We start from the raw sequence: 27168 nt of genomic DNA on the forward strand, positions 1-27168 counted from the left end.
ATAGCACTGATTACTGTAGTAATGTCACTGGTACCCCCAAAAATGTCAGTTAGGGTTCCGATCTGTCCGCCGCAATGTCGCAGTCCTGCAAAAATCGCAGATCGTCTCCATTACTCGTTAAAAAAAAAAAAACAATAAAAATTACAAAAATCTTTCCCTTAGTTAGTAAACGCAATAACTTTTGCGCAAGCCAATCAAAATACGCTTATTGCGATTTTTTTTTACCAAACATTTGTAGCAGAAAACAAATTGGCCTAAAATATTAAAAAATTTAGATTTTTAAATTTTTTGGGGGAATTTCATATAAAAAATTTTGAAAAATATTGTTATTTTTGCAAAATTGTCGCTCTTTTTTTGTTTATAGCGCAAAAAGTAAAAATCGCACAGGTGATCAAATACCACCAAAAGAAAGCTCTGTTTGTGGGAAAAAAAGGACGTCAAATTCGTTTAGGTACAGCGTTGCAATTGTCCGCAGTAAAAAAATCGCAAAAAAAAACCCTGGTCAGGAAGGGGGTAAAATCTTCCGGGGCTTAAGTGGTTAATGGGTATTTTGCATAATTGATGCATCCGATCACCCATGGGGTTTTTCTTTTTTTTGGTTTTTCTTTTTTTTTATCTTTTTTCCTCACTTAATGAGTATATTGCATATTAGTTGCATCTGATCACTCGTGGGGTTTTTTCTGTTTGTAACATCACCTAAGCTATTACTACACAATTTAAGTTTTGGAACACGTGTGGATTTTATTTATTTATTTATTTATTTTGTGTGTTTTAGGGAGAACACTATTTATGATAACATTGCACAATTGATGTATTGGAGCACGTGTGAAAATCCCTGATATTTTTTTTTTTTTTTACCTATGTGTAATTTACTAGCTGGAGAACAGGGGATGTGTATTGTATTTTTGTTTTGTTTGTATATATATTTTATGTATTATTGTACTGAAAAATGAATAAAAATTTAAATAAAAAAAAAAATGTTGATGTGAGATAAATGAAAGAGATGAAAATATAAAGAGGAGAATAGAAAAGAAGAAGAAAAGAGAAAGAATATAAAGTAAATGGAGGAGGATTCGGGGAGGCAAACATACATGAGGAATGAGCATGTGGACACCAATATAAGCAATCTTTTGTTCTATATGTGTAACAAGGGCCTATCAAAGTCTTTTGGAATATAGGATTCGATCGAAGGACACCAGACTTTCTCACATTTATGGGATTTATTGTGAAAGAAGTCAGCAAGTTTTTCATTAGACATTCACCACATCATCTTATTTTTGACTTGGGTGGAAGTCAATATAGAGGACCACCAAGCCTTGGCCAGATTCTGTTTGGCTCCAGTGAATAGGGAACGTCAAAATGGGAATTGATTTTTGGTGCAATTTGGATGATTTAAATTCAATAATGCCTATTTTGGATTTTTTTTGTACGATACCTCACATGTTTGGAACGCTGTTTGCATGCATGCGAGACCGACGCGTACGTCCTCCTTTGCGCATTATTATGGGTGGACAGGGGGACTTTATTTATTTATTCTTTTTATATTGTTGCTTTTTTTTTTTATTGGTTTTTATTGCTGTCACAAGAAATGTAAACATCCTTGTGACAACAACAGGCATGTGACAGGTACTCTATATGGAGGGATATGGGATCTATAAGACTCCAAATCCCCCCCCCCCCTCTGCCTTTTAAAGCATTCAAAACACCAAGATCAGTGTCACCTGGAAGTGATGTCAGGTCCTGGCTTCCGGGTTACCATAGCTAAGAGCCAATCAAGGCCAATCCCGGCTTTGTTCGGCTCTCCGAAGGTGGGAGAGCCTGAGCAGGCCGTAAAAGGCAGCGGGGGGGGGGGGGGGGGTTGTCCCCTTCCAGCTGCTTGTGAAATTTATCCAGTGGCTTTAAAAAACGGTACTGGGATGATCCAGGCATCATCCTGGTATAACAACCCAAAGTCCAGTGACGTACCAGTAGGTCATTGGTCCGAGTGGGGTTCTAATTACAATCAATTGCAGCAATATCAATGGAGCGATGTACAGTGGGGTCCCATATATGATGCCAGTCTGAATCTTCAAAAAAGAGCGTTTTAATTGTATCATTTGTTTCTTTTAAGCCCTTTTGAAGTCCAGCCATGAAATATCAGAGACGTGTTCATGGAATGTAGACATCCATATATATATATGAGGAAATAAGATAACACATGTTCGCTGCAGAAAGTGTCATCTGTATGTAGCTGTCACCTTTGTGTCAGGGCTCCGCCTTCCCGTCCTGTGGACCTTGAACTCAACATAATCCGTGTGACAACTTTTACAGTGACAGAGAAACCCAATCTCTGCGTTAGATGTGTTTTCTTGGAGGACAAAACCTAATATTGAAAAAATCCTATAAAATGAGAGCCCAGGATTAACGGGACTTGTGGTGATGACATTCTCTGGGACCTTCTACACAGAGAGACCAATACCAGACAGAATGTCAGAGACAAATCCCAGGATCTCTAAGGAAATTGACAAGTCGCTTTAAAACTCAACACTTGAAAAGCCTCAGTGGTAGATTTTTAACGTCACCAAGAAAAGCCAAGATGGAAGGTTCTCATGGTGAAAGGACACCAAAAGTAAAAGGGGTCAGAGAAGACAAAGGAGCTCATAGGAAAAAAGAGAAACACCCAAAGTCTCCCAAAAATGATCAAAAGGTGACATCCCCACCCAGACCTGGGGAACCAAAGGGAAGCAAGACCCCCGAACTAGAGAAGACAGGAGGGACTCAGGATGGTGAAGGAACATTACAGAGACAAAGAAAGCTTGACAAGACGCAAAGGTCAGTTCATCACCACCCTTATCTGTGCCTTGTGCTCCAAAGGGTTTTCCCCTTTTTGATAATGATTATAAAAAAAAAGCTTACTGTCCTATCGCTGGTTCCTCTAACTAAAATATATTATTGTTACTTTATATACCTACCTAATGGGACTATTTTGTAGTCGTAGTACCCAATCCCTAATTACAAATTAATTATACCATAGAAACTCTTGGGTCTTTGAAGGCACCAAAAATCCGTCATTTATAGTCATTTAAAAATCTACAATAATAGTAAATTTCAGCGCTAATAGAAACTGAGTGTAGAATAGTCCATACCCAGATCATTTAAACCCAGCATGAGTCCATATATTCCGTGTTTCGTGAATCCTTTGAAATGAAGGAAGTCACACAACAAAAAACCGCAGGTAATAAAAAAACTATTTCTTAAGATCATTGAAGATACCTGTACAAGTCTCCTGGGAAAGAGGACCTGTCCGTGTTCATGAGCATTTCTTCCACACATCAGAACATGGAAAAAGGCATAACAAAATATAGCAATCATGGTGTATTATGTACAGTAGTTAGTCTCTTGCACAGCAGATAGGAGAAGTACACCCATGGTAGATAAAGTAAATGACCGGTGACCCCACATGCAATGCAAACTCACCAGATGTTAACTTTCAAACCAAAAAATAAGGTGATTGGTGCATGCAGAGTTCACTGAATCACTAAACAGACTGTGGGTATAGGGGAATGACAGTATGGGGAGAATTGGCATGGAAAGTCTATGTAGCCTCTGCCCACTGTAGTGGCTGCTTGTGGAAGAGGTAGAAGTTGCTCTGGAGGAAAAGAGGGAAAGAAAACACAGCGCCTTCTAAGTGCAGCAGAACAGTGATTTATAAGGCCCCTTTCACACATGCGGATCATTCAGATCCGCCTGTCCATTTTTTTGGCGGATCTGAACAGATGCCCCATGCATCTCTATGGGGCATCGGATGTCAGCGGAGACATGTCCGCTGACATCCGATCCGATTCGTCAAAATCCGTCAAAACAAAGAAATCATATAACAATAAAATTAATTCATTCTCTTTGCTGTTTGCAGTTGCATGGCGGTTGTATGCTAGACCTGTGTGTGCTAATCAGCGTCATTGGTGGAGCTATGCCTCCTACAGGGGCTAGATTGGGGCTCCATCTGTCTCCTTGCTCCCACAGGGTCACAAAGCTGTACTTTATATGACCAGGAGTCTTGCTTGAACACTGGTCTCCACACCCAGAAGTATCAGTATTATCCTATTGTCCAGCATCCCCCCGAAGAAGACTTGGATAAGTTGAAACGTGTTGGGGCTTTGGACAAGAACCAATGGGACTGTACCTTGCTGTGCACTAACACTGCCAGGCCAATGCTGTGATGTCCTACATGGGTTTCATCGCCTATGTGGTTGTTTTAACTGTTTGTAATTTGAGTCCCACTTTGTGGGGATGTTTTAACTCATATTAATAAATGTATAACTTTTTATATAACATTGTTCCTATTGATTACATGATTACTGGCATCACTTAAAGTCCCACTTCCTCCCCTTCTGGACTCTTTGTCAATTTTTGTCAATAAAATGCATATCCCCATAAAAATCTACAGACTCTTATTTCTGTTAACATAAAAACATTTTTAAAATAAATAGCAATCTCCCCAAAAAATAACAGAGATGGGATCAGCAGAGGCACTCATGTTGACAAAAATGAGTGGAAAGAATTCTTGGTCAAAAGGCAGGTATTACGTTTGCCTTCATGCAGGCGGTGGTAGATTGTTACCGAATCTACCCGTGCTTAGGTACAACAAAAAAAAAAAACACAAAAGCAGCTAGCACAATTTGCAAATACCACAATACATAAAACAGAAGTGCCGTGCTTTCAGTTACATTAACCCCTTTGCGCCTAAGGGTCCTTTCACACGGTCTGCCTCCTTAGGCGGACTCCGTGCTGCTCAGCGGGGGGATCGATACACAAATCCCCGCTGAGCAGGCAGGTGACAGCTCCCTCTCCGCTCTGTGTGTGGAGAGGGAGGTGTCAGAGCCCCATGCATCTCTATGGGGGAATCGAAAGAGAGCGGACCGCCAGTCCGTTCTCATCCGATCCCATCCGATCCAATCCCCTGGACGGATGGAAAATAGGATTTCCATCCATCCAGATTTCACGGACAGGATCGGATGCGGATGGCAGCGGCTGTCAGCGGACATGTCACCGCAAGAGATGGCCTTGCGGTTCGCCCGGCGGTCGGTTCGCGGCAAATTTTGTTTGTTCGCTACCTGCCAAATTTGCGAACACATGGCGTTGTTCGTGGCGGCCATATTATTTTACATTGGGGAGAACTTTGACCCATGACACAGCCGTCAGGTATAACGGGACAGCCAATTGAAACATTTCAGCACATGGACAGTCCCCCTACCCTATAAATAGACCAGAGCAGGCGACCATTTCACATTCCGCTTTTTGTCAGCGTAGGGAGAGGTCTGCATTGTTCATGAGGGACAGATTGCCAGACACAAATAGCTCTGTTAACCACTTAAGCCCCAGGCTATTTCGGACACTTTTTGTTTACAAGTTTAAATCAGTATTTTTTCCTAGAAAACTACTTAGAACCCCCAAACATTATATATATTTTTTTAGCAAAGACTCTGGAGAATAAAATGTCGGTCATTGTAATATTTTTTATCACGCGGTATTTGCTCAGCGGTCTTTAAAGCGCCATTTTTTTGGAAAATTTTTGAAAAATCACATTTCACTAATTTTAAGAAAATACTAAACAGTAAAGTTATCCCATTTTTTTTGTATATTGTGAAAGAACATGTCACGCCAAGTAAATAGATACCCAACATGTTACGGTTTAAAATTGCGCCCCCCCTTGGGATCGCGACAAACTACGGTCAATAGAGATCTCAATCTGCGACGCTTTAAATTTATTTAACGGTTACCAGTTTTGAGTTAGAGTGTAGCTCTTTTTTTTAAATTATTGCTCACGCTCTGGCAATCGCGGCGATACCTCACATGTGTGGTTTGAACAGCGATTTCATTTGCGGCTCGACTTCCGTATACGTTTTTTTTTGTGCGCGAGCTAACGGTGACGGAGGCGGCTAAATTTTTTTTTTTTTTTCCCATTTATTTTATTTATTTTTTTAACTTTATTAAAGTTTAAAAAAAAAAAAAAAATCTGATAACTTTTATTGCTGTCACAAGCAATGTAAACATCCCTTGTGACACCAATATGTAGTGACAGGTACACTTTATGGAGGGATCGAGGGTCTAAAAGACCCTAGACCCCTCCACTACACTTCCCTGTATGCAAAACGCCGCCTTTTGCAGCACAGTAACCCGGAAGTGACGTCATGGACGCCGCCTCCGGGTTACGTCATCGGAGACCCGATCGATGCCGTTTCCGGCATTCATCGGGACTCCATCCAGCCGGCGGACGTGCCGGCTGGGTGCTCGGGGCTCCCGGTGGAACGGGAGCCCCGGGCAAAGCCACGGAAGGCGGCGGGAGGGGGGGGACGTCCCCTCCCGCCCCCCCGGGTACCGATCGAGCGGCTCCCGAGCTGCATCGGTCGGTACCGACGGAAAGCCAACCATCTGCTCTAAACCACGGTACCGGGATGGTGCCTCTAGCTAGAGGCATCATCCCGGTACACTACCGCAAAGTTTACCGACGTAGACCTACGTTAGTATGCGGTAAGTGGTTAAGATCCACAAAAGTCCTTTTCAGGGCTGGTATTTCGGTATAGGTCAACTACAGTCTCTTTTGAGTTTAGGGACAGGAATCCAGTCTGTGCTTTAGGGGCAGTTAGAGATCGGCAGCAGTGACACAAATCGCTCTGTTAATGTCCACGAAAGTCATTTAAAGGGCTGCAATTTTATGGATATTGCTGTGCAGTGCACTATATGGGGGGGGGGGGGGGTAATCCACAGTAAATATACTTTGTAGAAAGCATATTATAGTGGATTAGTGCAGCATTGTGACTGGTGTGGTGACTGAGCATTGCTGCAGCAATACTACAGACAGTGACAAAAGCACTTATAATGTATTATAACTGGTGTGATAGACCAGTGGCCCCCACAATACCACAGATTGAAGTGGGGTGTTATCTGAGTATACTTTCATAAGTGTATTTGTGTCCTGCAACAATATTGCCAGTTTTGCTGTGTTAAATCTGATACACACAGTGCCAAACTCACTGGCCAATTTTTTGAACAACTGGTGTGATAGACCAGTGGCACCCCAATACCACATATTGAAGTGGGGTGTTATTTAACAGTATAATTTTCTAAGAGTGTATTTTAGTCCTGCAAAAATTTGGCCTCTTGCTGTGTTAACTGTGCTACACAAAGTGACAACAGTTACTGGCCAATTATTTGTAGAACTGTTGTAATAAACCTGTGGCCCCCCAATACCACAGATTGAAGCAGGGTGTTATCTGAGAATACTTTTACAAGTGTATTTGTGTCCTGCAACATAATTGCCTCTTTTGCTGCGTTCAGTCTGATACACACAGTGCCAAACTCCCTGGCCAATTTTTTGAACAACTGGTGTGATAAACCTGTTGCCCCCCCCCAATACCACAGATTGAAGTGGGGTGTTATTTAACAGTATACTTTTCTAAGATTGTATTTTAGTCCTGCAAAAATGTGGCCTCTTTTGCTCTGTTAACTGTGCTACACACAGTGACAACAGTTACTGGCCAATTATTTGTAGAACTGGCGGACTGACGGACTGACGGACCTGGATATAGGGAGGAGAGGCAGGCAGAACTTGCATTGCACAAAAGGTACAAAGCAGACTGCAAATGTATCAGGCGCGAGCCATCAACCATGTACAGTCACATCTGGCGCTCCCAGGACGCCGGCACATGGCTCCGCACTGTGGGCTTTTGTTTAATGTATCCGTTGCTGACACCAGTGTTGCCATCTGCAGCCTTTGCAGCCAACGCATAAGTCGCAGTAAGCCCAACACTCACCTAGGGACAACTGCCTTAAGAAGGCACCTGAAATCCCATCACCAAGACCAGTGGGAGTAACACCGTCAGAACCCACAAAGCCACACTCCAGGCTCTCACCGTCCAGCCTCTTCTGCTTCTCCTTCTCCTCTCTCCTCACATTTGTCCTCCACTCCACCTTCCATGATGCCGTCGTGACGTTGTTCTGGAAAAAGGCAGGCTTCTGTGGCCCAAATGTTAGAGCATAAAAAAAGGTGTCCGACAGGTGTCTGACTACACTGGGTTAACGGCCGATGTGGAAGCTCTGAGGAGTGATGAACCCCTGGACTACTGGGTGGGCAGGCTTGACCTCTGGCCAGAGCTTGCACAATTTGCAATGGAACTGTTGGCTTGCCCCCCACCCAGTGTTCTGTCTGAAAGGACGTTCAGCGCAGCAGGGGGGATCGTGACCGATAAGCGCACTCGCCTAGCTCATGACAGTGTAGACTACCTCACATTTATAAAAATGAATGAGGCATGGATCTCTGAGGAATTCAACACATGTGACCAGTAGACCATGTTTCATTGAAATTCCTCATGCCAGGCCACAAATATCCGCCAGACCGCCATCCACCCACAGCAATTCCTGGTCCTTGGCTTCACTACATACAGCGGCATAAAAGGCATTTCATGTCCATTGAATGGCTAATTTTTGGGGCCTATACAGGCCGACACTTACTTATGTATACTGTGAATGCCTAATGTACCTCTAGCCATCAAATACACTATGTTCTTAGCTGTCAGTTAAACCCATGTGGGCTAATTTTTGGGGCCTATACAGGCCAATACTTACTTCTGTATACTGTGAAAGCCTAATGTACCTCTAGCCATCAAATACTACGTTCTTAGCTGTCAGGTAAACCCATGTGGGCTAATTTTTGGGGCCTATACTGGCTGACACTTACTTCTGTATCCTGTGTGAATGCCTAATGTACCTTCAGCCACAGAATACTACGTTCTTAGCTGTCAGGTAAACGCATGTGGGCTAATTTTTGGGGCCTTTTATGGCCGACACTTACTTATGTATCATGTGAATGCCTAATGTACCTTCAGACACAGAATACAGCATTCTTAGCTGCCAGGTAAACCCATGTGGGCTAATTTTTGGGGGCTATACAGGCCGACACTTAGTTCTGTATACTGTGAATGCCTAATGTACTTCTAGCCATCAAATACACTACGTTCTTAGCTGTCAGTAAAACCCATGTGGGCTAATTTTTGGGGCATATACAGGCCGACACTTACTTCTGTATCCTTTGTGAATGCCTAATGTACCTCTAGCGATCAAATACACTACATTCTTAGCTGTCAGTTAAACCCATGTGGGCTAATTTTTGGTGCCAATACTGGCCGACACTTACCTCCGTATCCTGTGTGAATGCCTAATGTACCTCCAGCCATCAAATACTCTACGTTCTTAGCTGTCAGTTAAACCCATGTTGGCTAATTTTTGGGGCCTATACAGGCCGACACTTACTTCTGTATCCTGTGTAAATGCCTAATGTACCTCTAGCCATCAAATACACTACGTTCTTAGATGTCAGTTAAACCCATGTGGGCTAATTTTTGTGGCCTATATAGGCCGACACTTACTTCTGTATCCTGTGTGAATGCCTAATATACCTCTAGCCATCAAATACACTATGTTCTTTGCTGTCAGTTAAACCCATGTGGGCTAATTTTTGGTGCCAATACTGGCCGACACTTACTTCCGTATCCTGTGAATGCCTAATGTACCTCTAGCCATCAAATACGCTACGTTCTTAGCTGTCAGTTAAACCCATGTGGGCTAATTTTTGGTGCCAATACTGGCCGACACTTACTTCTGTATCCTGTGAATGCCTAATGTACCTTCAGCCACAGAATACTATGTTCTTAGCTGTCAGGAAAACGCATGTGGGCTAATTTTTGGGGCCTGGAATGGCCGACACTTACATCTTTATCCTGTGAATGCCTAATTTTTCAGACTGGAAATGAAAATCAATGGGTCTGTAAAGGTTCTGCCAAATTGTGGAATGGATGCGGACCCATTTTACAGATGTGTGAATGGACCCTATATGTGTTAGACATGTATTTACCGGCTGCTGTCAGTTCTGGCTGATTTATGAAAAAAATAAATATATATATTTTTTGCTGTAAAAAAAAAAAAAAAAATTTAGGGCAACTTTTTCAATTGCAATACTTCTGTTATGACATTGTCCATGTGCTGGGACTATTTGTGCACAGCTAGTACATCTTTTGTGGCTGCAAATATCACCTAAAGGTTTTAAAGTTTGCCTCCCCTTAAAGTCAATGGGGCCCGCTGCGAACTTGCGGTTCGCGGACTTCTGAGAAAATTCACGGCTGATGTTCGCGAACCGCCCCGGCCGATGTTCGTCCATCACTAGTCACCGCTGACATCCGCTGCCCCATAGGGATGCATGCAGGATCCGATCAGATCCGCCTAAAAAATTGATAGGCGGATCTGATTGGAACGTTCGTGTGAAAGGGGCCTTAGGGTAAAACAAATTTTAATGCACAATTTTGCAACTTTGACCTGTGTAAGTAAAACTGTACGGATCATCACAACTACTTGGTGCATCCAGGTGGATTATATCTTGTTCTTTTTCAGGACAAATTGGGCTTTTATTTGGTGGTAAATGGTAATGGATATCTCCTGATTTTTTTTTTTTATTATCAAAGGAATACTATCCCAAAGGAGTAAAAATAGAAAAAAATCTTTTTGTTTAAATTTAGCTGTATATTTCTTGTTACTACCATAACCCACCACCAAAGAGCAAGCCAAAATAAATTCTCCTCCTGACGATCGCAGCGATACCACATACAGTATGTGTATATTATTTCTTATACTCAGAATACAGCCCAGAAACAATAGTGCACATTTTGCGCTTTTTTTTTTTATTCTACCTAAAACATACTGACACTGATACTAATTTAAAAAATGTTTTTTTATTAACAGCTTCCGGACCGCCCGCCGCACATTTACTGTGGCAAGCTGGCCCTCCTGCGCGAACCGACGTAGCCCTACGTCGGTTGTGGGCTTGGTGCTGGGGGGTGAGTGCATGCTTCCGGCAGCGGCGATGCACGGGGCCTGTGGACGCGATTGCCGCCGGCACCCACAATTGCTCCCCACTGGGAGAGAAGGACGGTCGGATGTTGTAAACACATCTGACCGTTCTCTCTGAAATTATCACAGAGCCCATGTGATCCCTCTATATATTTCTTGTCAGAAATATGAACGCAAGTTACTCGCTAGGGGGTGAACCTCTGGGTGAATCTAAGATAGAAAAGGACCTGGGGGGTCCTAGTGGACAACAGGCTTGGCAATGGCAGGTAATGGCAAGCTTCTGCAAGCAAAGCAAACAGAACACTGGCCTGTATAATAAAAGGGGATTCACTCCAGAAATAAAGAGATTATTCTCCCACTCTACAAGACTCTGGTCCGGCCACATCTGGAGTATGCTGTCCAGTTCTGGGCACCGGTCCTCAGGATGGATGTGCTGGAACTGGAAAGAGTCCAGAGAAGGGCAACAAAGATGATTAGGGGAATGGAGGACCTCAGCTATGAGGAAAGACTACATGTATTGAACTTATTTTCTCTGGAGATGAGACGATTGAGGGGGGATATATCAATGTACAAATACTGTACTGATGACCCTAGCATAGGGAACAAACTATTCAGAGAAAGGAGATACAATAAGACCACTCACTTAAACTAGAAGAAAAACGGTTTAACCTTAAACTGCGTAAAAGGTTCTTTACTGTCAGAACGGTAAGGATGTGGAATTCTCTTCCACAAGCAGTGCTATCTGCAGGGAGCATCGATAGTTTCAAAAAACTATTAGATGGGCACCTTAAAGACCACAACATACAGGGGTATACAATGTACGGTTAACAGCAAACACACACACACATCATAGGTTGAACTGGATGGACTGATGTCTTTTTTCAACTTCACAAACTATGTAACTATATAAAGTTATGCAGGACTTTTTTTTCTCAGAAAATAGGTGCAGGAACTCAACCACTCCTCCCCACCGAACCGCACTGAATGATGGGTGTGGCCAAATTTCACTGCAACAGTGGGAGGATCCTAAAGGCGTATTTAATACCAAGAGTGCATAATGTACAGAGTTCAGGGATGCAATACGTACAGAGTTTAGGGGTGTGCTGTGTTCAGAGTGCAGAGTTCAGGTGTGCTCTGTGTGCAGAGTGCAGAGTTCAGGTGTGCTCTGTGTACAGAGTGCAGAGTTCAGGTGTGTTATGTACAGAGTGCAGAGTTCAGGTGTGCTCTGTGTACAGAGTGCAGAGTTCAGGTGTGCTCTGTGTACAGAGTGCAGAGTTCAGGTGTGTTATGTACAGAGTGCAGAGTTCAGGTGTGCTCTGTGTACAGAGTGCAGAGTTCAGGGGTGCACTGTGTACAGAGTGCAGAGTTCAGTGGTGTGTTATGTACAGAGTACAGAGTTCAGGGATGCACTGTGTACAGAGTGCAGAGTTCAGGGGTGCGCTAATGTGAGTGCAGAGTTCAGGGGGGTTATGTACATGTAGCATTGTCCCCGTAGAGCCTGCTGTATGATGACTTCTCGGGCTGCCTCTGATTACCAGCACACAGTCATTTGGGGTACAGTTCACACATCCCTCTTTACTCCCCATGGCTCGTCACACAATAAACAGTCCAGGGGTATTGGTTTTTAGTGTTTATTTTGTAACTTGGATGGGAGAAGGGAATAGTGGGATACTCCAACTGTAACTATTCATAATGGATAAGGACAACTCTCACTTGGCCTCACCAGGTTGCTTGTGGAAGCAGCTGCATACTGCCACATGTATGGAAAGGGTTAAGTTTCCTTGCTCTTTTCTCTCCACTGATAGACTTGGTGAATCTATATTATCTTTGGGACACTCCCTAGCATCCCCTTTACTGACACTCGTCTACTGACTATTCTAGCTGCAGGGGTGGCCCCGCTCAGGTCAGGCCACTTGACACAGATCTGTATTCACTGTACTGCAGAATCAGATCCTCCAGTGTCCTTTCAGTAAGCTTCACCAGACCTCTGGGTTCAGCTCCTCACTGGCACTCTCTAGGCCCTCAGGTCGCCCACCTGAGGCCGCATGGCACCTCTACAGAGGAGGAGGCAGCCGCCCCCTCCCTTCGGAACTCCACTATCCAGCCGAAAGACCCTGAGCACATGTGCTCCTGGCTTTTATACAGTATCCCAGCATGCATCAAGGCACTTTCCCTCTGCCAAATCACCAGGACTTTATCAAACGCCTGTGAACTCATTTGTCTGGTTACCTCCCACTGTCCAATATGCCTCCCTATTGGACCAGTGTGAAACATTCTGCAGACAAAACAAGTTGCACCTGAGCACAATGAGCAGACCTCACTAACAGATCCTGCTCTCTGGTAAGCAGAGAACAATATAGATTTAACTGCAGTCCTTCTGGTAAGCAGGCAGGACCCAAAACTATACTTTCTCTCTAGCACCTACCTAGGAGGGTGCTACATACAGAGTGCAGAGTTCAGGGGTGCGCTGTGTACAGAGTGCAGAGCTCAGGGGTGCGCTGTGTAAAGAGTGCAGGGTTCAGGGGTGCGCTGTGTACAGAGTGCAGAGCTCAGGGTTGCACTGTGTACAGAGTGCAGAGTTCAGGGGTGTGCTGTGTTCAGAGTGCAGGGTTCAGGGGTGTGTTATGTACAGAGTGCAGAGTTCAGGGGTGTGTTATGTACAGAGTGCAGAGTTCAGGGGTGCACTGTGTAGAGAGTGCAGAGAATAGGGGTGCACTGTGTAGAGAGTGCAGAGTTCAGGGGTGCGCTCAGTACAGAGTTCAGGGGTGCGCTGTGTACAGAGTGCAGAGTTCAGGGGTTCACTGTGTACAGAGTGCAGAGTTCAGGGGTTCACTGTGTACAGAGTGCAGAGTTCAGGGGTGTGCTGTATATAGAGTGCAGAGTTCAGGGGTGTGCTGTGCATGGAGTGCACAGTTGAGGGGTGTGCTATGTATAGAGTGCAGAGTTCAGGGGTGTGCTGTGCATGGAGTGCACAGTTTAGGGGTGCGCTGTGTATAGAGTGCAGAGTTTAGGGGTGCGCTGTGTACAGAGTGCTGTTTTGATGAGTGGGCAACGTAGAGTGCAGAGTTTTGGGGTGTGCAAGAATCAGCTCTCTTTTACAGGCTGTTCACATCTCACTTCCAACCCCCCGGGTGCGAGGGCCACATGAGATGGCCAGGAGGGCCCATGGGCCTTGTGCTTATCACATATGCTGCAGACAATTTTGTGAAATACAAAATGCTATAGGTTTATATTGTGGCTTATATTATACAAGTTGTTGATGTCAGGAATCCAGTCACACAGACTTGTTCACTTTAATGCTGGCCATACACTGTGGGACTTTTGCCCGATTCCCGACTTTCCCGGATTCTTAGCAGTTTAGAGATTTCTCTGCAGGAAATATTTTTACAATACAAGATTACAAATTAACAGGAAGATACAACTTCTGGCTGGATTCATCACAGACGGTTTCTGGGGATCAGCAGTTTTATCTGATTCCTTTATGGCGGATAATAAAGCTGATGATTTGCTGCTCTGACACTTCGTTCCTCGTTCACGCATTCTATGGAATGTATATATCGCTATTTCCTCATTTAGACTCCAGTACGGGGTCATCTCCTGGCATTAAAAAAAGGAAAATGAATTGTGCACGTACACACCTTACAATCTGATTGTACCATACATTTAATGGCTGACTCCAAACACAACAAAAAAGGTACCCTTGCCATCAGGGCTGCTGTTAGAAATCATGGGGCCCCATACAGCCTACCTGACAGGGCCCCTTTCCCCAGACGGAAAGTGACTGAGGACATAGATTTATCAGTCCCTTTCTCTGTAGCCTCAGCTGCACACATGAATGAATAGGAAACACTCCAGGCTTCCTACTTATCCACAAACTGAAGCAAAGTCAACATAGTTTACTATGCTTCGTAATCAAAAGACACCGGAGTGACTGGTTCATTCAGGAAAGGAAGAGGCCAGTAAATGACATAGTTACCAGTCCCTTGCCCTGAAAACATCCCCCTGTGTGCCTGCAGCAGCTGCCAGTGGGATAGAGGGTAATCCAGCAGCGCTGTGGGGGAAAGGGGCACACTGGGGCGGGGGGGGGGGGGGGCTCAACAGCATATGGAAGAGGCACATGTGCTAGAACCACTCCCCTTACAGTGCAGCCAGGGAGAGAAAGAGGAGTTGAGGCTGGCAGCACTGCAGGGGGAGGTAGAAGAGGATCATTCACAAACGAAAGCATAGTAAACTGAGTTTACTATGCTTCAGTGACAAATGGACACAGAAGTGATTAGTACCAATCGCTCACTGTGTTCATTCAGTGATGGAAGGGACTAGTAAATTACATATTTACCGGCCCCTTCCACCCCTCTCCATCCCAAACAGCTACAGGCAGGAGAGGAGCAAAGTAGCCAGCACATATATATATGTATTATTAATGTTGTTATTGTCATTGTTATTATTATTATCATTATTATTAACCACATGACGCAGGCAGCCGCTGCTGGGCAAAGTGACGTAGGGGTACGCCACTCGCTCAGCCGCCTGTGGGGGGCGAGCACGTGCCTCCTGCGGTGCGCTCCAGCCCCCGCTCATTCCTTGGGAAGCTAGCGCAAATGAGCGGCTACTCCGATGGCCACCGGTCACTCACGATCTCCTGCAGGAGAGGGAGAAAGGCAGGCGGCTGATGTAAACACAACGGTCTGTCATTCTCCCTGGTGTAAACACAGAGGCTATGTGATCCTGCTATGTAGGATCGTATGTCTCTGTGGTTACATCACAAGCCACGCCCCCCCACAGTTAGACTCACGCCCCTAGGGACACACTTAACCCCTTGATCACCAGTAAAGTTAACCCCTTCCCTGCCAGTGTCATTTTGACAGTAACAGTGTATATTTATAGCACTGATTACTGTAGTAATGTCACTGGTGACCCCAAAAGTGTCAAAAAATTTCAGTAAGGGGTCTGATCTGTCCGCCGCAATGTTGCAGTCCCGCAAAAAAAATCGCCGCCATTACTAGTTAAAAAAAAACAATAAAAACGACATAAATCTTTCCCGTAGTTAGTAAACGCAATAATTTTTGCGCAAACCAATCAAAATACGCTTATTGTGATTTTTTTTACCATAAATATGTAGCAGAAAACAAATTGGCCTAAAATGTTAAAAAAATTTCATTTTTACATTTATTTTTGGAGAATATCATATAAAAAAATGTGAAAGATATTGTTATTTTTTCCAATTTATCACTCTTTTTTTTGTTTATAGCACAAAAAATAAAAATCGCACAGGTGATCAAATACCACCAAAAGAAATCTCTGTTTGTGGGGAAAAAAGGACGTCAATTTCTTTTGGGTACAGCGTCGCCCGACCGCACAATTGTCCGTTAAAATCACGCAGTGCCCAATCGCAAAATAGGGCCTGGTCTTTGAGCAGCCAAATCTTCCGGGGCTAAAGTGGTTAATAATATTTATAATTAATTATTTATAATAAATAAATAAATAAACAGGGAGGGTGAAGCTCCCTAACTCCTTATAGACTGCAAAAAAATACAACTGTTTTAATTCCTTTTCACTCTAATTGAAAACATTAAAAAGAAAAAGATTACCTTTTAGTTATGATAATTCCCAGAAAGTACAGAAAGAGGCTGCATTACTTATCTGTCTGTGTGCTTCATCCTGCTCCGGGGCTGTCCTCTTCTTCTCCCTGAAGCTCCGGTCTGTGGGCGGCCCCTGTGTCATCATGCACAATGCAGGCCTGATAACCCTGTTTTGTACATGGAGGGGGCAATTGTGTGACCGGCCCAGGAGCTGCTTAGAGAGGAGGTTGCAGGGAAATGGTCTCACCACTGGAGGGAGCCTGCTGGAGAGAGGTAAAAGGTAAGTTACACAGCCTCTTCTGCAACCCCTGGACTTAACCACTTGCCGACTGCCTAACGCAGATCTACGTCGGCAGTCAGCCCCTCACAGGCAAAGCGACGTAAGTCTACGTCGCTAGCCTGTGAGGGTCTAGGGAGCGAGCGCGCGCCCTCGGAGGCGTGCTCCCGCGCGGTCACGCACTCCCCCGCGCGTGTGACCGGCGGACCCGATGTCCACCGGTCACTCGGCGATCGGCGGGGGAGAGGGAGAAAGTCAGGCGGCTTGTGTAAACAAGCTGCCTGTCATTCTCCCCGGTGTATGAAGGATGATCATACGGTTCTACTATGTAGAACCGTCGATCACTCTTCATACATCTGAAGCCACAGCCAATCACAGTTAGAATCACGCCCCTAGGGACACACACAGCCCCTCCCTCTCAAATAAAGTTAACCCCTTCACTACCAGTGTATTTTTATAGTAACAGTGCATATGTATAGCACTGATTACTGTAGAAATGTCACTGGTAACCCCAAAAGTGTCAAAAATGTCAGTCAAGGGTCCGATCTGTCCGCCGCAATGTCGCAAAAAAATCGCACATCGCCGCCATTACGTGTTAAAAAAAAACCAACAAAAATGACAAAATCTTTCCCTTTGTTAGTAAACGCGATAACTTTTGCGCAAACCAATCAAAATACGCTTTTTGCATTTTTTTTTACCAAACATATGTAGCATAAAACAAATTGGCCGGAAATTTTAAAAAATTTTGATTTTTACATTTTTTTGGGGGGAATTTCATATAAAAAAATGTGAAAAATATTGCTATTTTTGCAAAATTGACGCTCTTTTTTTGTTTATAGCGCGTGATCAAAAAATCGCACAGGTGATCAAATACCACCAAAAGAAAGCTCTGTTTGTGGGAAAAAAAGGACGCCAAATTCGTTTAGGTACAGCATCGCACGACCGCGCAATTGTCCGTTAAAGTCACGCAGTGCCAAATCGCAAAATACCCCCTGTCAGGAAGGGGGTAAAATCTTCCGGGGCTTAAGTGGTTAACAAGCACATATCCCTTGTGGTGTGGGGGGAGGGGTGGTATGGTAAGGGTATTTTTTTTTTTGTACCCAGAGTTGGGCTTTAACAGCTATGCAATGCCAGGACCAGCCAGATAGATGTGTTATCTTCTCCCATTGCTGACCAATGACTGAGCTGTACACCAATCCCCTTCAGTTGCAGGGCTCTGATCTTGTCCTGGGAAGTGAGCCGCGATTCCATTGACATGACCGACCTTTTGAAGGAGAATGATAACATCGACCATTGCTCCTATGTCGCTCTTTCCCCGCCCACCAAGGATGTGGACTGGACATTGCCCGTGGACCAATCCTCCATCGTCATCCTCTACACCTCCCCCACATCAAAGAAACCGCTGTATGAGATGGAGCGCTACCTGGAATACTGCGTGGGCAAAAAAGGTAATACAAATGTTCTCCTGAACTCACCAAATATACATTGTTACGTTGTCATTTCCTAGTCTGTGAGGGTGCCTAGGCACGCCTGTGTCCTAAGACTCATACAATGTAGCTGTTAATTGCAGTATGAGTCTCAGGGGATTGGGGGGTGAGAGCTAAAGATGGCACTACTGTGCTGCTCGCTGTTCTCCTTGCTGGAGGCTCATACATGAGGAAGCAAAACCCTGCCCTCTACCAAGATGGCCGCCTCCACACAAACACATAGTAATGGGGATAAAATCAGCTGCAGGGAGACCACAGGCAATACTGGTGACTAGACCTTTGTCCTCTGACCATTATTTTTCAGTTTATTAATCAGAGATTAGTTCACAGTGTTGCTTTATTTAAAGCTAACTGATCCAGCATTGCTTCCTCCTCCACTATCTGACACCATGTCACCTTATATACAGATTACTGATCCAGCACTTCTTCCTCCTCTGCTATCTGACACCATGTCACCTTATATACAGATTACTGATCCAGCACTGCTTCCTCCTTCACTATCTGACACACTGTCACCTTATATACAGATTACTGATCCAGCACTGCTTCCTCCTTCACTATCTGACACACTGTCACCTTATATACAGATTACTGATCCAGCACTGCTTCCTCCTTCACTATCTGACACACTGTCACCTTATATACAGATTACTGATCCAGCACTGCTTCCTCCTCTGCTATCTGACACCATGTCACCTTATATACAGATTACTGATCCAGCACTGCTTCCTCCTCTGCTATCTGACACCCTGTCACCTTATATACAGATTACTGATCCAGCACTGCTTCCTCCTCCACTATCTGACACACCGTCACCTTATATACAGATTACTGATCCAGAACTGCTTCCTCCTCCGCTATCTGACACACTGTCACCTTATATACAGATTACTGATCCAGCACTGCTTCCTCCTCTGCTATCTGACACCATGTCACCTTATATACAGATTACTGATCCAGCACTGCTTCCTCCTCCGCTATCTGACACACTGTCACCTTATATACAGATTACTGATCCAGCACTGCTTCCTCCTCCACTATCTGACACACTGTCCCCTTATATACAGATTACTGATCCAGCACTGCTTCCTCCTCTGCTATATGACACCATGTCACCTTATATACAGATTACTGATCCAGCACTGCTTCCTCCTCCGCTATCTGACACACTGTCACCTTATATACAGATTACTGATCCAGCACTGCTTCCTCCTCTGCTATCTGACACACTGTCCCCTTATATACAGATTACTGATCCAGCACTGCTTCCTCCTCCACTATCTGACACACTGTCCCCTTATATACAGATTACTGATCCAGCACTGCTTCCTCCTCTGCTATATGACACCATGTCACCTTATATACAGATTACTGATCCAGCACTGCTTCCTCCTCTGCTATCTGACACCATGTCACCTTATATACAGATTACTGATCCAGCACTGCTTCCTCCTCTGCTATCTGACACAATGTCACCTTATATACAGATTACTGATCCAGCACTGCTTCCTCCTCCGCTATCTGACACAATGTCACCTGATATACAGATTACTGATCCAGCACTGCTTCCTCCTCTGCTATCTGACACCATGTCACCTTATATACAGATTACTGATCCAGCACTGCTTCCTCCTCTGCTATCTGACACAATGTCACCTTATATACAGATTACTGATCCAGCACTGCTTCCTCCTCCGCTATCTGACACACTGTCACCTTATATACAGATTACTGATCCAGCACTGCTTCCTCCTCTGCTATATGACACCATGTCACCTTATATACAGATTACTGATCCAGCACTGCTTCCTCCTCTGCTATCTGACACCATGTCACCTTATATACAGATTACTGATCCAGCACTGCTTCCTCCTCCGCTATCTGACACACTGTCACCTTATATACAGATTACTGATCCAGCACTGCTTCCTCCTCTGCTATATGACACCATGTCACCTTATATACAGATTACTGATCCAGCACTGCTTCCTCCTCTGCTATCTGACACCATGTCACCTTATATACAGATTACTGATCCAGCACTGCTTCCTCCTCTGCTATCTGACACAATGTCACCTTATATACAGATTACTGATCCAGCACTGCTTCCTCCTCCGCTATCTGACACAATGTCACCTGATATACAGATTACTGATCCAGCACTGCTTCCTCCTCTGCTATCTGACACCATGTCACCTTATATACAGATTACTGATCCAGCACTGCTTCCTCCTCTGCTATCTGACACAATGTCACCTTATATACAGATTACTGATCCAGCACTGCTTCCTCCTCCGCTATCTGACACACTGTCACCTTATATACAGATTACTGATCCAGCACTGCTTCCTCCTCTGCTATATGACACCATGTCACCTTATATACAGATTACTGATCCAGCACTGCTTCCTCCTCTGCTATCTGACACCATGTCACCTTATATACAGATTACTGATCCAGCACTGCTTCCTCCTCCGCTATCTGACACACTGTCACCTTATATACAGATTACTGATCCAGCACTGCTTCCTCCTCTGCTATATGACACCATGTCACCTTATATACAGATTACTGATCCAGCACTGCTTCCTCCTCTGCTATCTGACACCATGTCACCTTATATACAGATTACTGATCCAGCACTGCTTCCTCCTCTGCTATCTGACACCATGTCACCTTATATACAGATTACTGATCCAGCACTGCTTCCTCCTCTGCTATCTGACACCATGTCACCTTATATACAGATTACTGATCCAGCACTGCTTCCTCCTCCATACAGATTACTGACCCATCACTGCTTCCTCCTCCACTATCTGACACACTGTCCCCTTCTATATATTATATGTTATTTAGGATCTGATAAAGTAATTGTGGTGATTGGTGACTCCGAAAGGTTGGATAAGAAGTGGATATCTCTGTGGGTGAAGAATCCATTTGCATATAATATTAAACCGATCCTCATCACAAGGGCCGACCTGGACTGGATCATCAGAAGAGAGATTCTTCAGGAGATGCGGAAAAAACTAGACAAGCTTAAAATTTCCCTACTGGGTCGTACAGGTGATTATCTGGTGTGGGCGTGCTTGTTCTTGTGTCTTGGAATGGCTGTGTAGGACATTGGATATACCAATATATATAAACGAGGACAACCTCTCTGGCAAGAGATTTTTAGGAAAATCTGGAATAGGACTGTAACTGTGGCCAGATCATTCTGTTTTGGGATTTGTCAACTTTTCACATACAGTACGTGTATCCAAAAGCAATCAGCACAATCAAACAAAAATAAATCCATAAACCCTACATCCCCAATACAAATATCAATGTTTCAGCTAAACACTGCTGAATAATTTTACATAGAAAACAAAGGGAAGGGAGCCGCTCAGGTGAAGCTATTAATCCTGGTGCAGGTCAGATCCGCCATCTGAAATACTTGAAAACCAAAAAAGTGAGACCGCACTCAAAGATGAAATGAAATCAATGATGTCCTTTATTCCTCATGGATAAATTTGTACAGACAGTGCATCAAAAGACATGCCAGGTTGACGCGTTCAATGATACAGATGATTGCTTACTCATAACCATGTGGTTATGAATAAGCGATCATCTGTATCGTGAAACGCGTCAACCTGGCATGTCTTTTGAAGCACTGTCCGTACTAATTTATCCATGAGGAATAAAGGACATCATTGAATGATTTTACTCCACCCCTGTATCAATATAATATAAACTAAAGATGTAGCAAAATGTCCTCAATATCAACAAAAGTCCAAAAAGTGTTATTAGTCCACGAATGGTGCTCCAGCCACAAACGTGCTTCGTGTAAATGCATATCTTCCTGTTAATCACGCATCACCTGTGCTCCACATGCTGGACCTCGTGTGAAAAGGGAATGCTCACCTCTAATATTTGACCCTAATGGTTAATCAGGGTCAAATACGCTTTTTTCCCCCTTCTGGGCTATGCTCAAAATCATTTCTGGGCCACCCCCACACATCCATTACTTGTACTGCATGGAAACATTATTTGTCATGTAAAGTAGAAATGGGATCAATAGTGCTCTCCATTTAAAAAAAAAAAAATTGCAATGCTTTTAGAGTTATGTAAGGCAACATCCACCTCTCACTACAGACTCGCAAGACCCGAAGATGGTTGTGATATGACATCACTGAGCTAGCTCTGCCCCTGAGGAAGCATGATTGCAGGTGTAACACATATTGGGCCGGAGCTACATTAGTGCCGTCATATCTCGGCCATTTTCAGGTCTGGTGAGGCTATGGGGAGATGTGGAAGCTGCCATATGTAACTCTAAAAGCAATGCAAATTTAATATGAGCGTTATTTTATCTATTTGTCTCATTACATTTTTTTGAGATACCAAATCTATAAAAAATACTGGATTATGTGAGCTAAGAACATGCATAAACCTAAAGAAATCTGATATATATTGTACACCCTATTGATTTCGATGATCAATATGTGAACTTCAATCTCTATTTTAGAAAGGCCAGAGTGTGTTCTGAATTATATTTTTTTCTGTTAATATCAGGGTACAGCGATGGGGGCCAGGTTCACTCCAAGCTATTCTACTTTGTAAGAGATCTGTTCCAGTAACTGTGCTGGGGTGATCAAGGTCTTGATGCTAGGGTCATTGATTTTTTTTTGTTTTGGAATGTGTCAAAATACTTATATTTCAGCTGGACAACATTGTACATATGTACAGAAGTGTTTTAGGAAAATAAAGATATGTGTCACGTACCTGAATGTGGAGCCCAGGATGATGAGAGTGGCCTCTGGCACAATTCCCATCCAAGCACTCCTGATAGTGGAGACAGGGATTGCTAGGGCAGTGGAAGGATGCAGGTGCCTGGAAGCTGTAGGAGTGAGCAGCAGCTTTGGAGACACAGAAGTCCTTCCAGTTGTGGTGTTGAATCTGATCACAAGCCTTGTTCAGTTAGAGCCAGGCAGACAGGTGCTGAATCAGGATCAGGTTCAAGGTCAGGGACAGACAGAAGTCAGTAACATGCTGGCAGTGGGGTACCAAATCAGGAAGCAGAGACGTAGTCATAAATCCAAGCCGGGTCAGTAGCATTACCAAGAAGCAGATATAGTAGGCAAGGGTGGTCCAAGAGAAGTGTCAGATGTAGCTGGGTCAGGAACAAGGTTAGCAGACATGGACTAGAATCAGGAACACAGAAACCAAAGCTGAAGACAATCCAGCACTGAAGCCAGGCAGACTCTCAGTTTAAATGGGCTGCTGGGCACCAGAATCTGTGAATGCGCGTGCATGCCTACGTGTGCATGCACGTGCCAGCACATATGCGTCAATGTGCATTTGTGTGTGCATTCTAGTCCTTGCTCGTCTTGGGCCTCCTAGCTCGTGACTCCCCATATGCGCACAAGTATGAGCAGCTGCGGGACGGAAATGGGCATTTGCTGAATGGGATTGAGCATTTGCTGAACAGGAATGAGCACGTGCTGCACGAGATTCCTGAAAATATAACATGGGGAAAAGAAAAACAGAAGATCCTTGGAAGTTTTTTTGCATCTCTCCCGCCATGGAGAGCCATGCTAGTATGGTTGGGGTGGGGGTCACAGACAAAAACAGTGTGGCTAAAACATGGACATACTGTACAGCAAAGATTTTTTAGCTCAAAAAACCCGAACCTCGTACAGGATATTGCATTCATTCTCTGTGTGATAAATAAGTATAGAATTTTGAACATGTGCCCATTTTGGCCTTGTACTGGATCATCAATTTACACCAATTTTCTTTGATCACAGGTCATGTAAAGAATCCAGTTGGCAGTAGGGAGCAAAACACATCAGAAAGTGTAAGTCCTACATACATGTTACTCAATCAACTAAAATGGATTTTAATTTCTTTTTCTACCTCAAACTCATGGATCGTATATGGTTCTGAATTAACAAACACATAAGCCATATTGGTCTACAAAGCTGCTATTAGGATATGTGAGTTATATCTGGTGTATATTATACTGCTTATAGAAATGGCGCATAAAGTGATATTAAAGGTTTGTTTGTTTTTTTTTTTAAATACCAAACATGTTATACTTACCTGTTTTGTGTAATGGTTTTGCACAGAGCAGCCCCAATCCTCTTCTTCTGGAGTCCCCTGCTGGCACTCCTGCCTCATCCCCTTTACCAGTGCCCCCAATAGAAACTGATTGCTATGAGGGCACTGGTGTGTGCTTGCTCCTGAGCCCCGCTCTGTACTTCCATAAGACACATAGAGCTGTGTTTTGGCCCTGCCCTCCCCCCCCCCCACACTCTCATCTCATTTGCTTACTGGCTGTGATTGACAGCAGTGGGAGCCAATTTCTCAGCCAATGATACCAGTGGGTGAACTTCCAGGAACTTCCAGGATCGCATATGTCACACTTGCAACAGGGCCCTGGCATTCCACCACCGTGGGGAGGCCCCAAGATGGAAGGAAGGGGGCCCACTGCAGAACTTGTGAAAGGGTCCCACTGTGGGACCATAATAGAGGGCCCCGCAACGAGAGTAAAGGGCCCCAGGATCAGTGGGAAGAGCCTCAGGCTTGAAGGTAAGGGCCCTGGCCAGGGGTCTGGGGGGCCCTTCATGGTTTCTTGCACCGGGGCCCTGAAGGTTCTAGTTACGCCTCTGAGCCTGCCCATAGATGGATTAAAATTCAGCCAGCCTCTGCTGAACCAGCCAAATTTTGGACCATTTATGGCCAGCTTTAAACTTCCTGCTCTACTGCTGTAACATGAGTCGAGATAAACCCAGATGTGCAACCCCCCCCCCCCCCAGTCGGTCGGCCAGTCAGTCAGTTGGCAGGTGACACATCCCCCCCCCACCCCCCCCCCCCCCCCCCCAACAGTCTGCTTCATTACCTCCTCCTCCTTCCTCCTGTCCAAGCCGAGGAGTGCTGCAAGGCTGAGCCACTGTCCTTCTCCTCCTGCCGTGTCTCTTCTGCCTCTTCCTGGTAAGATCTCTATTTCTTTTGACCAATCGGGTAAGGGGTCTCACAACCCTCTTCCTGATTGGCAGGGAGGAGACTCAGTGTGACAATAGCGAATATTCATTCGCTATTGGCACACAACCGGGTGGACTCAGGGCGCAGTGCCCTGCGCCCCGAGCCCACCCTTTTTTGAAGTCTCTGGCTCTAATCACGAGCTTCAAAAAATAAAAAATAAACCCCTATTGGAATCCATGCGTCCGGAGCCCTGCAGGTAAATTAGGGGGCCAGACGCATGGATGGGGGGGGGGGGCTGGATAAACCTAATAAAATGTCAAAATACATACCAATTTTTTTTTTACATCCATTTGTATATGGTCCCTTTCCCATTGTCCCTCACTCCAATAGTTTAGAAGAACCTAAATGAGACCTTGTTTGCATCTCATTGATTTTATTATCTACTTTTTTATTTTGACATTACAGCCGACCTCTAAAATGCCACATCCACATGAATATGAAAATATAATTAAAAAAAACCATGAAACCCTTCAGGAAGAAAGAGCAGGAACTCACCCAGCAGACTATGAGGAAATAAAACTGACTATTGGCTTCTTCTCCTGGTCCAAAAAGACGGACAGTGACTGGCTGCAGAGCCTTCTATCCTCCCAATACTTCGAGATCAGCGTAATATACATTGATGTACCAAACACTGAACGTGAAAAAGTCACAGAAGTGATCTCCTCCACTCCACCGCTCATTCTCTACTTTACTGAGGAAACTTTCCGGACTTTTTCTTCTCAGCCAGACACGAAAGTGAAGATCCCTCTTATTTCTTGTAAGTGAGATCTTTCCTCATTATATGTTGGTGTTTTTTAATATTTAAAGCAGAGTTCCAAGTAATTATTGCTGCTTATAAATCTTCATTTATATTGCTACTGTGGGCATCTGAAGCCGGGACAGGGTCATCTTGATCCCAGGGCGAACATACCAAACTGCACCCCCCGCCCTCCCCCATATGAGATTTATGTGTCAGCATAATCCCCCCCCCCCCCCCAAAAAAAAAAAAAAATTGAGCACCAATCTGTATGCTTATCCTCTTAGCATAAATTCCCCCTCCTACCAGGAAAAATCTGCCCCTGATGAAATCCTCCTAGCATAAATCTTTGCCCCCCGCCCCCCCCTGTCCCGGCCCTGCCCGCTTGTACTTGTTTCCGGGATTTGGTGCAGCTGGCTACCCAGCATGCGCCTTCCGTTCTCGTGCCTTCACAGACAGGCGCACTGTGTTGATTGCAGGTTGCCGTCGGTGAAAGTTCCCATCCCGTTGTTAAGGCAACCTGTAAATCAGTACAACCCAAAAGCAAAGCATGTGCTACCTGGTATTGCCTCATTTCCAGTTTTAAAATAACGCAATGCCAGGATCGGCGGATGCCCGTTGACTCCTGGGATTGATGACACTGCTATCCCAGGAGTCAATAGGAGGCAAGATGTGATGCCCATCACCGCAGGGACTAGGGCCGAAAGTGGAGGGAACTTCAAAAGAAAAAAAGGTAACTAAATAAAACAAAAAAAAAACATTTACCAAAGATTACAGACACAGGTATCAGCTACCAGTGGGGCCATGGGTGTAGGATAGGGTGGAACTTCCTCTGTGAAAATGTAGGAGAATCTGACACAGGATTCACAATAAGGCCTAATGTGAGGTTCCAGACTATCATTTCTGAGCAGAGAAAGCTTTGTTTTTGGCTTTTTCCTGACTTCTGGAGTTTGAAGGCTCCAAAGTGTCTTGGGTGGGATGGAACACTCAATCCTGTGTCTGAGTTTTGCTGAATGCCTGCAGCCTGTGTGAGCACACAGGTGTTTAGAGTCGTTATATACGCAAGCCTAAGGATAGATCAGGGCTCTCAGTTTGGAGACAGCTCCCATGTTGGCAGGGAGGTCTCAACCAGGGGTCACAGGTGCCCCAGCTAGTAGACAGGAGGTCTTGTTTCAGGAGTCAGGTCGGCTC

General features: G+C 44.5%; 1 protein-coding gene across 1 annotated transcript in view; it reads left to right on the forward strand.

Annotated features, from left to right (window-relative positions):
* Nucleotides 1-2422: 2422 nt before the first annotated feature.
* The window catches only part of LOC309558410 (uncharacterized protein), a gene marked incomplete at its 5' end in the record, with an annotated part of 49918 nt that continues 25172 nt past the window's right edge, over nt 2423-27168 (forward strand). Inside the window, 5 exons of the mRNA XM_082261484.1 lie at nt 2423-2811; nt 17941-18182; nt 21078-21284; nt 24005-24054; nt 25647-25998. Of these exons, the coding sequence (XP_082117610.1) occupies nt 2423-2811; nt 17941-18182; nt 21078-21284; nt 24005-24054; nt 25647-25998 (1240 nt within the window). The remainder of the gene's footprint in view (nt 2812-17940; nt 18183-21077; nt 21285-24004; nt 24055-25646; nt 25999-27168) is intronic.

This window comes from Pelophylax lessonae (genome assembly GCF_965119305.1).
Source record: "Pelophylax lessonae genome assembly, chromosome: 6".
NCBI lineage: Eukaryota > Metazoa > Chordata > Amphibia > Anura > Ranidae > Pelophylax > Pelophylax lessonae.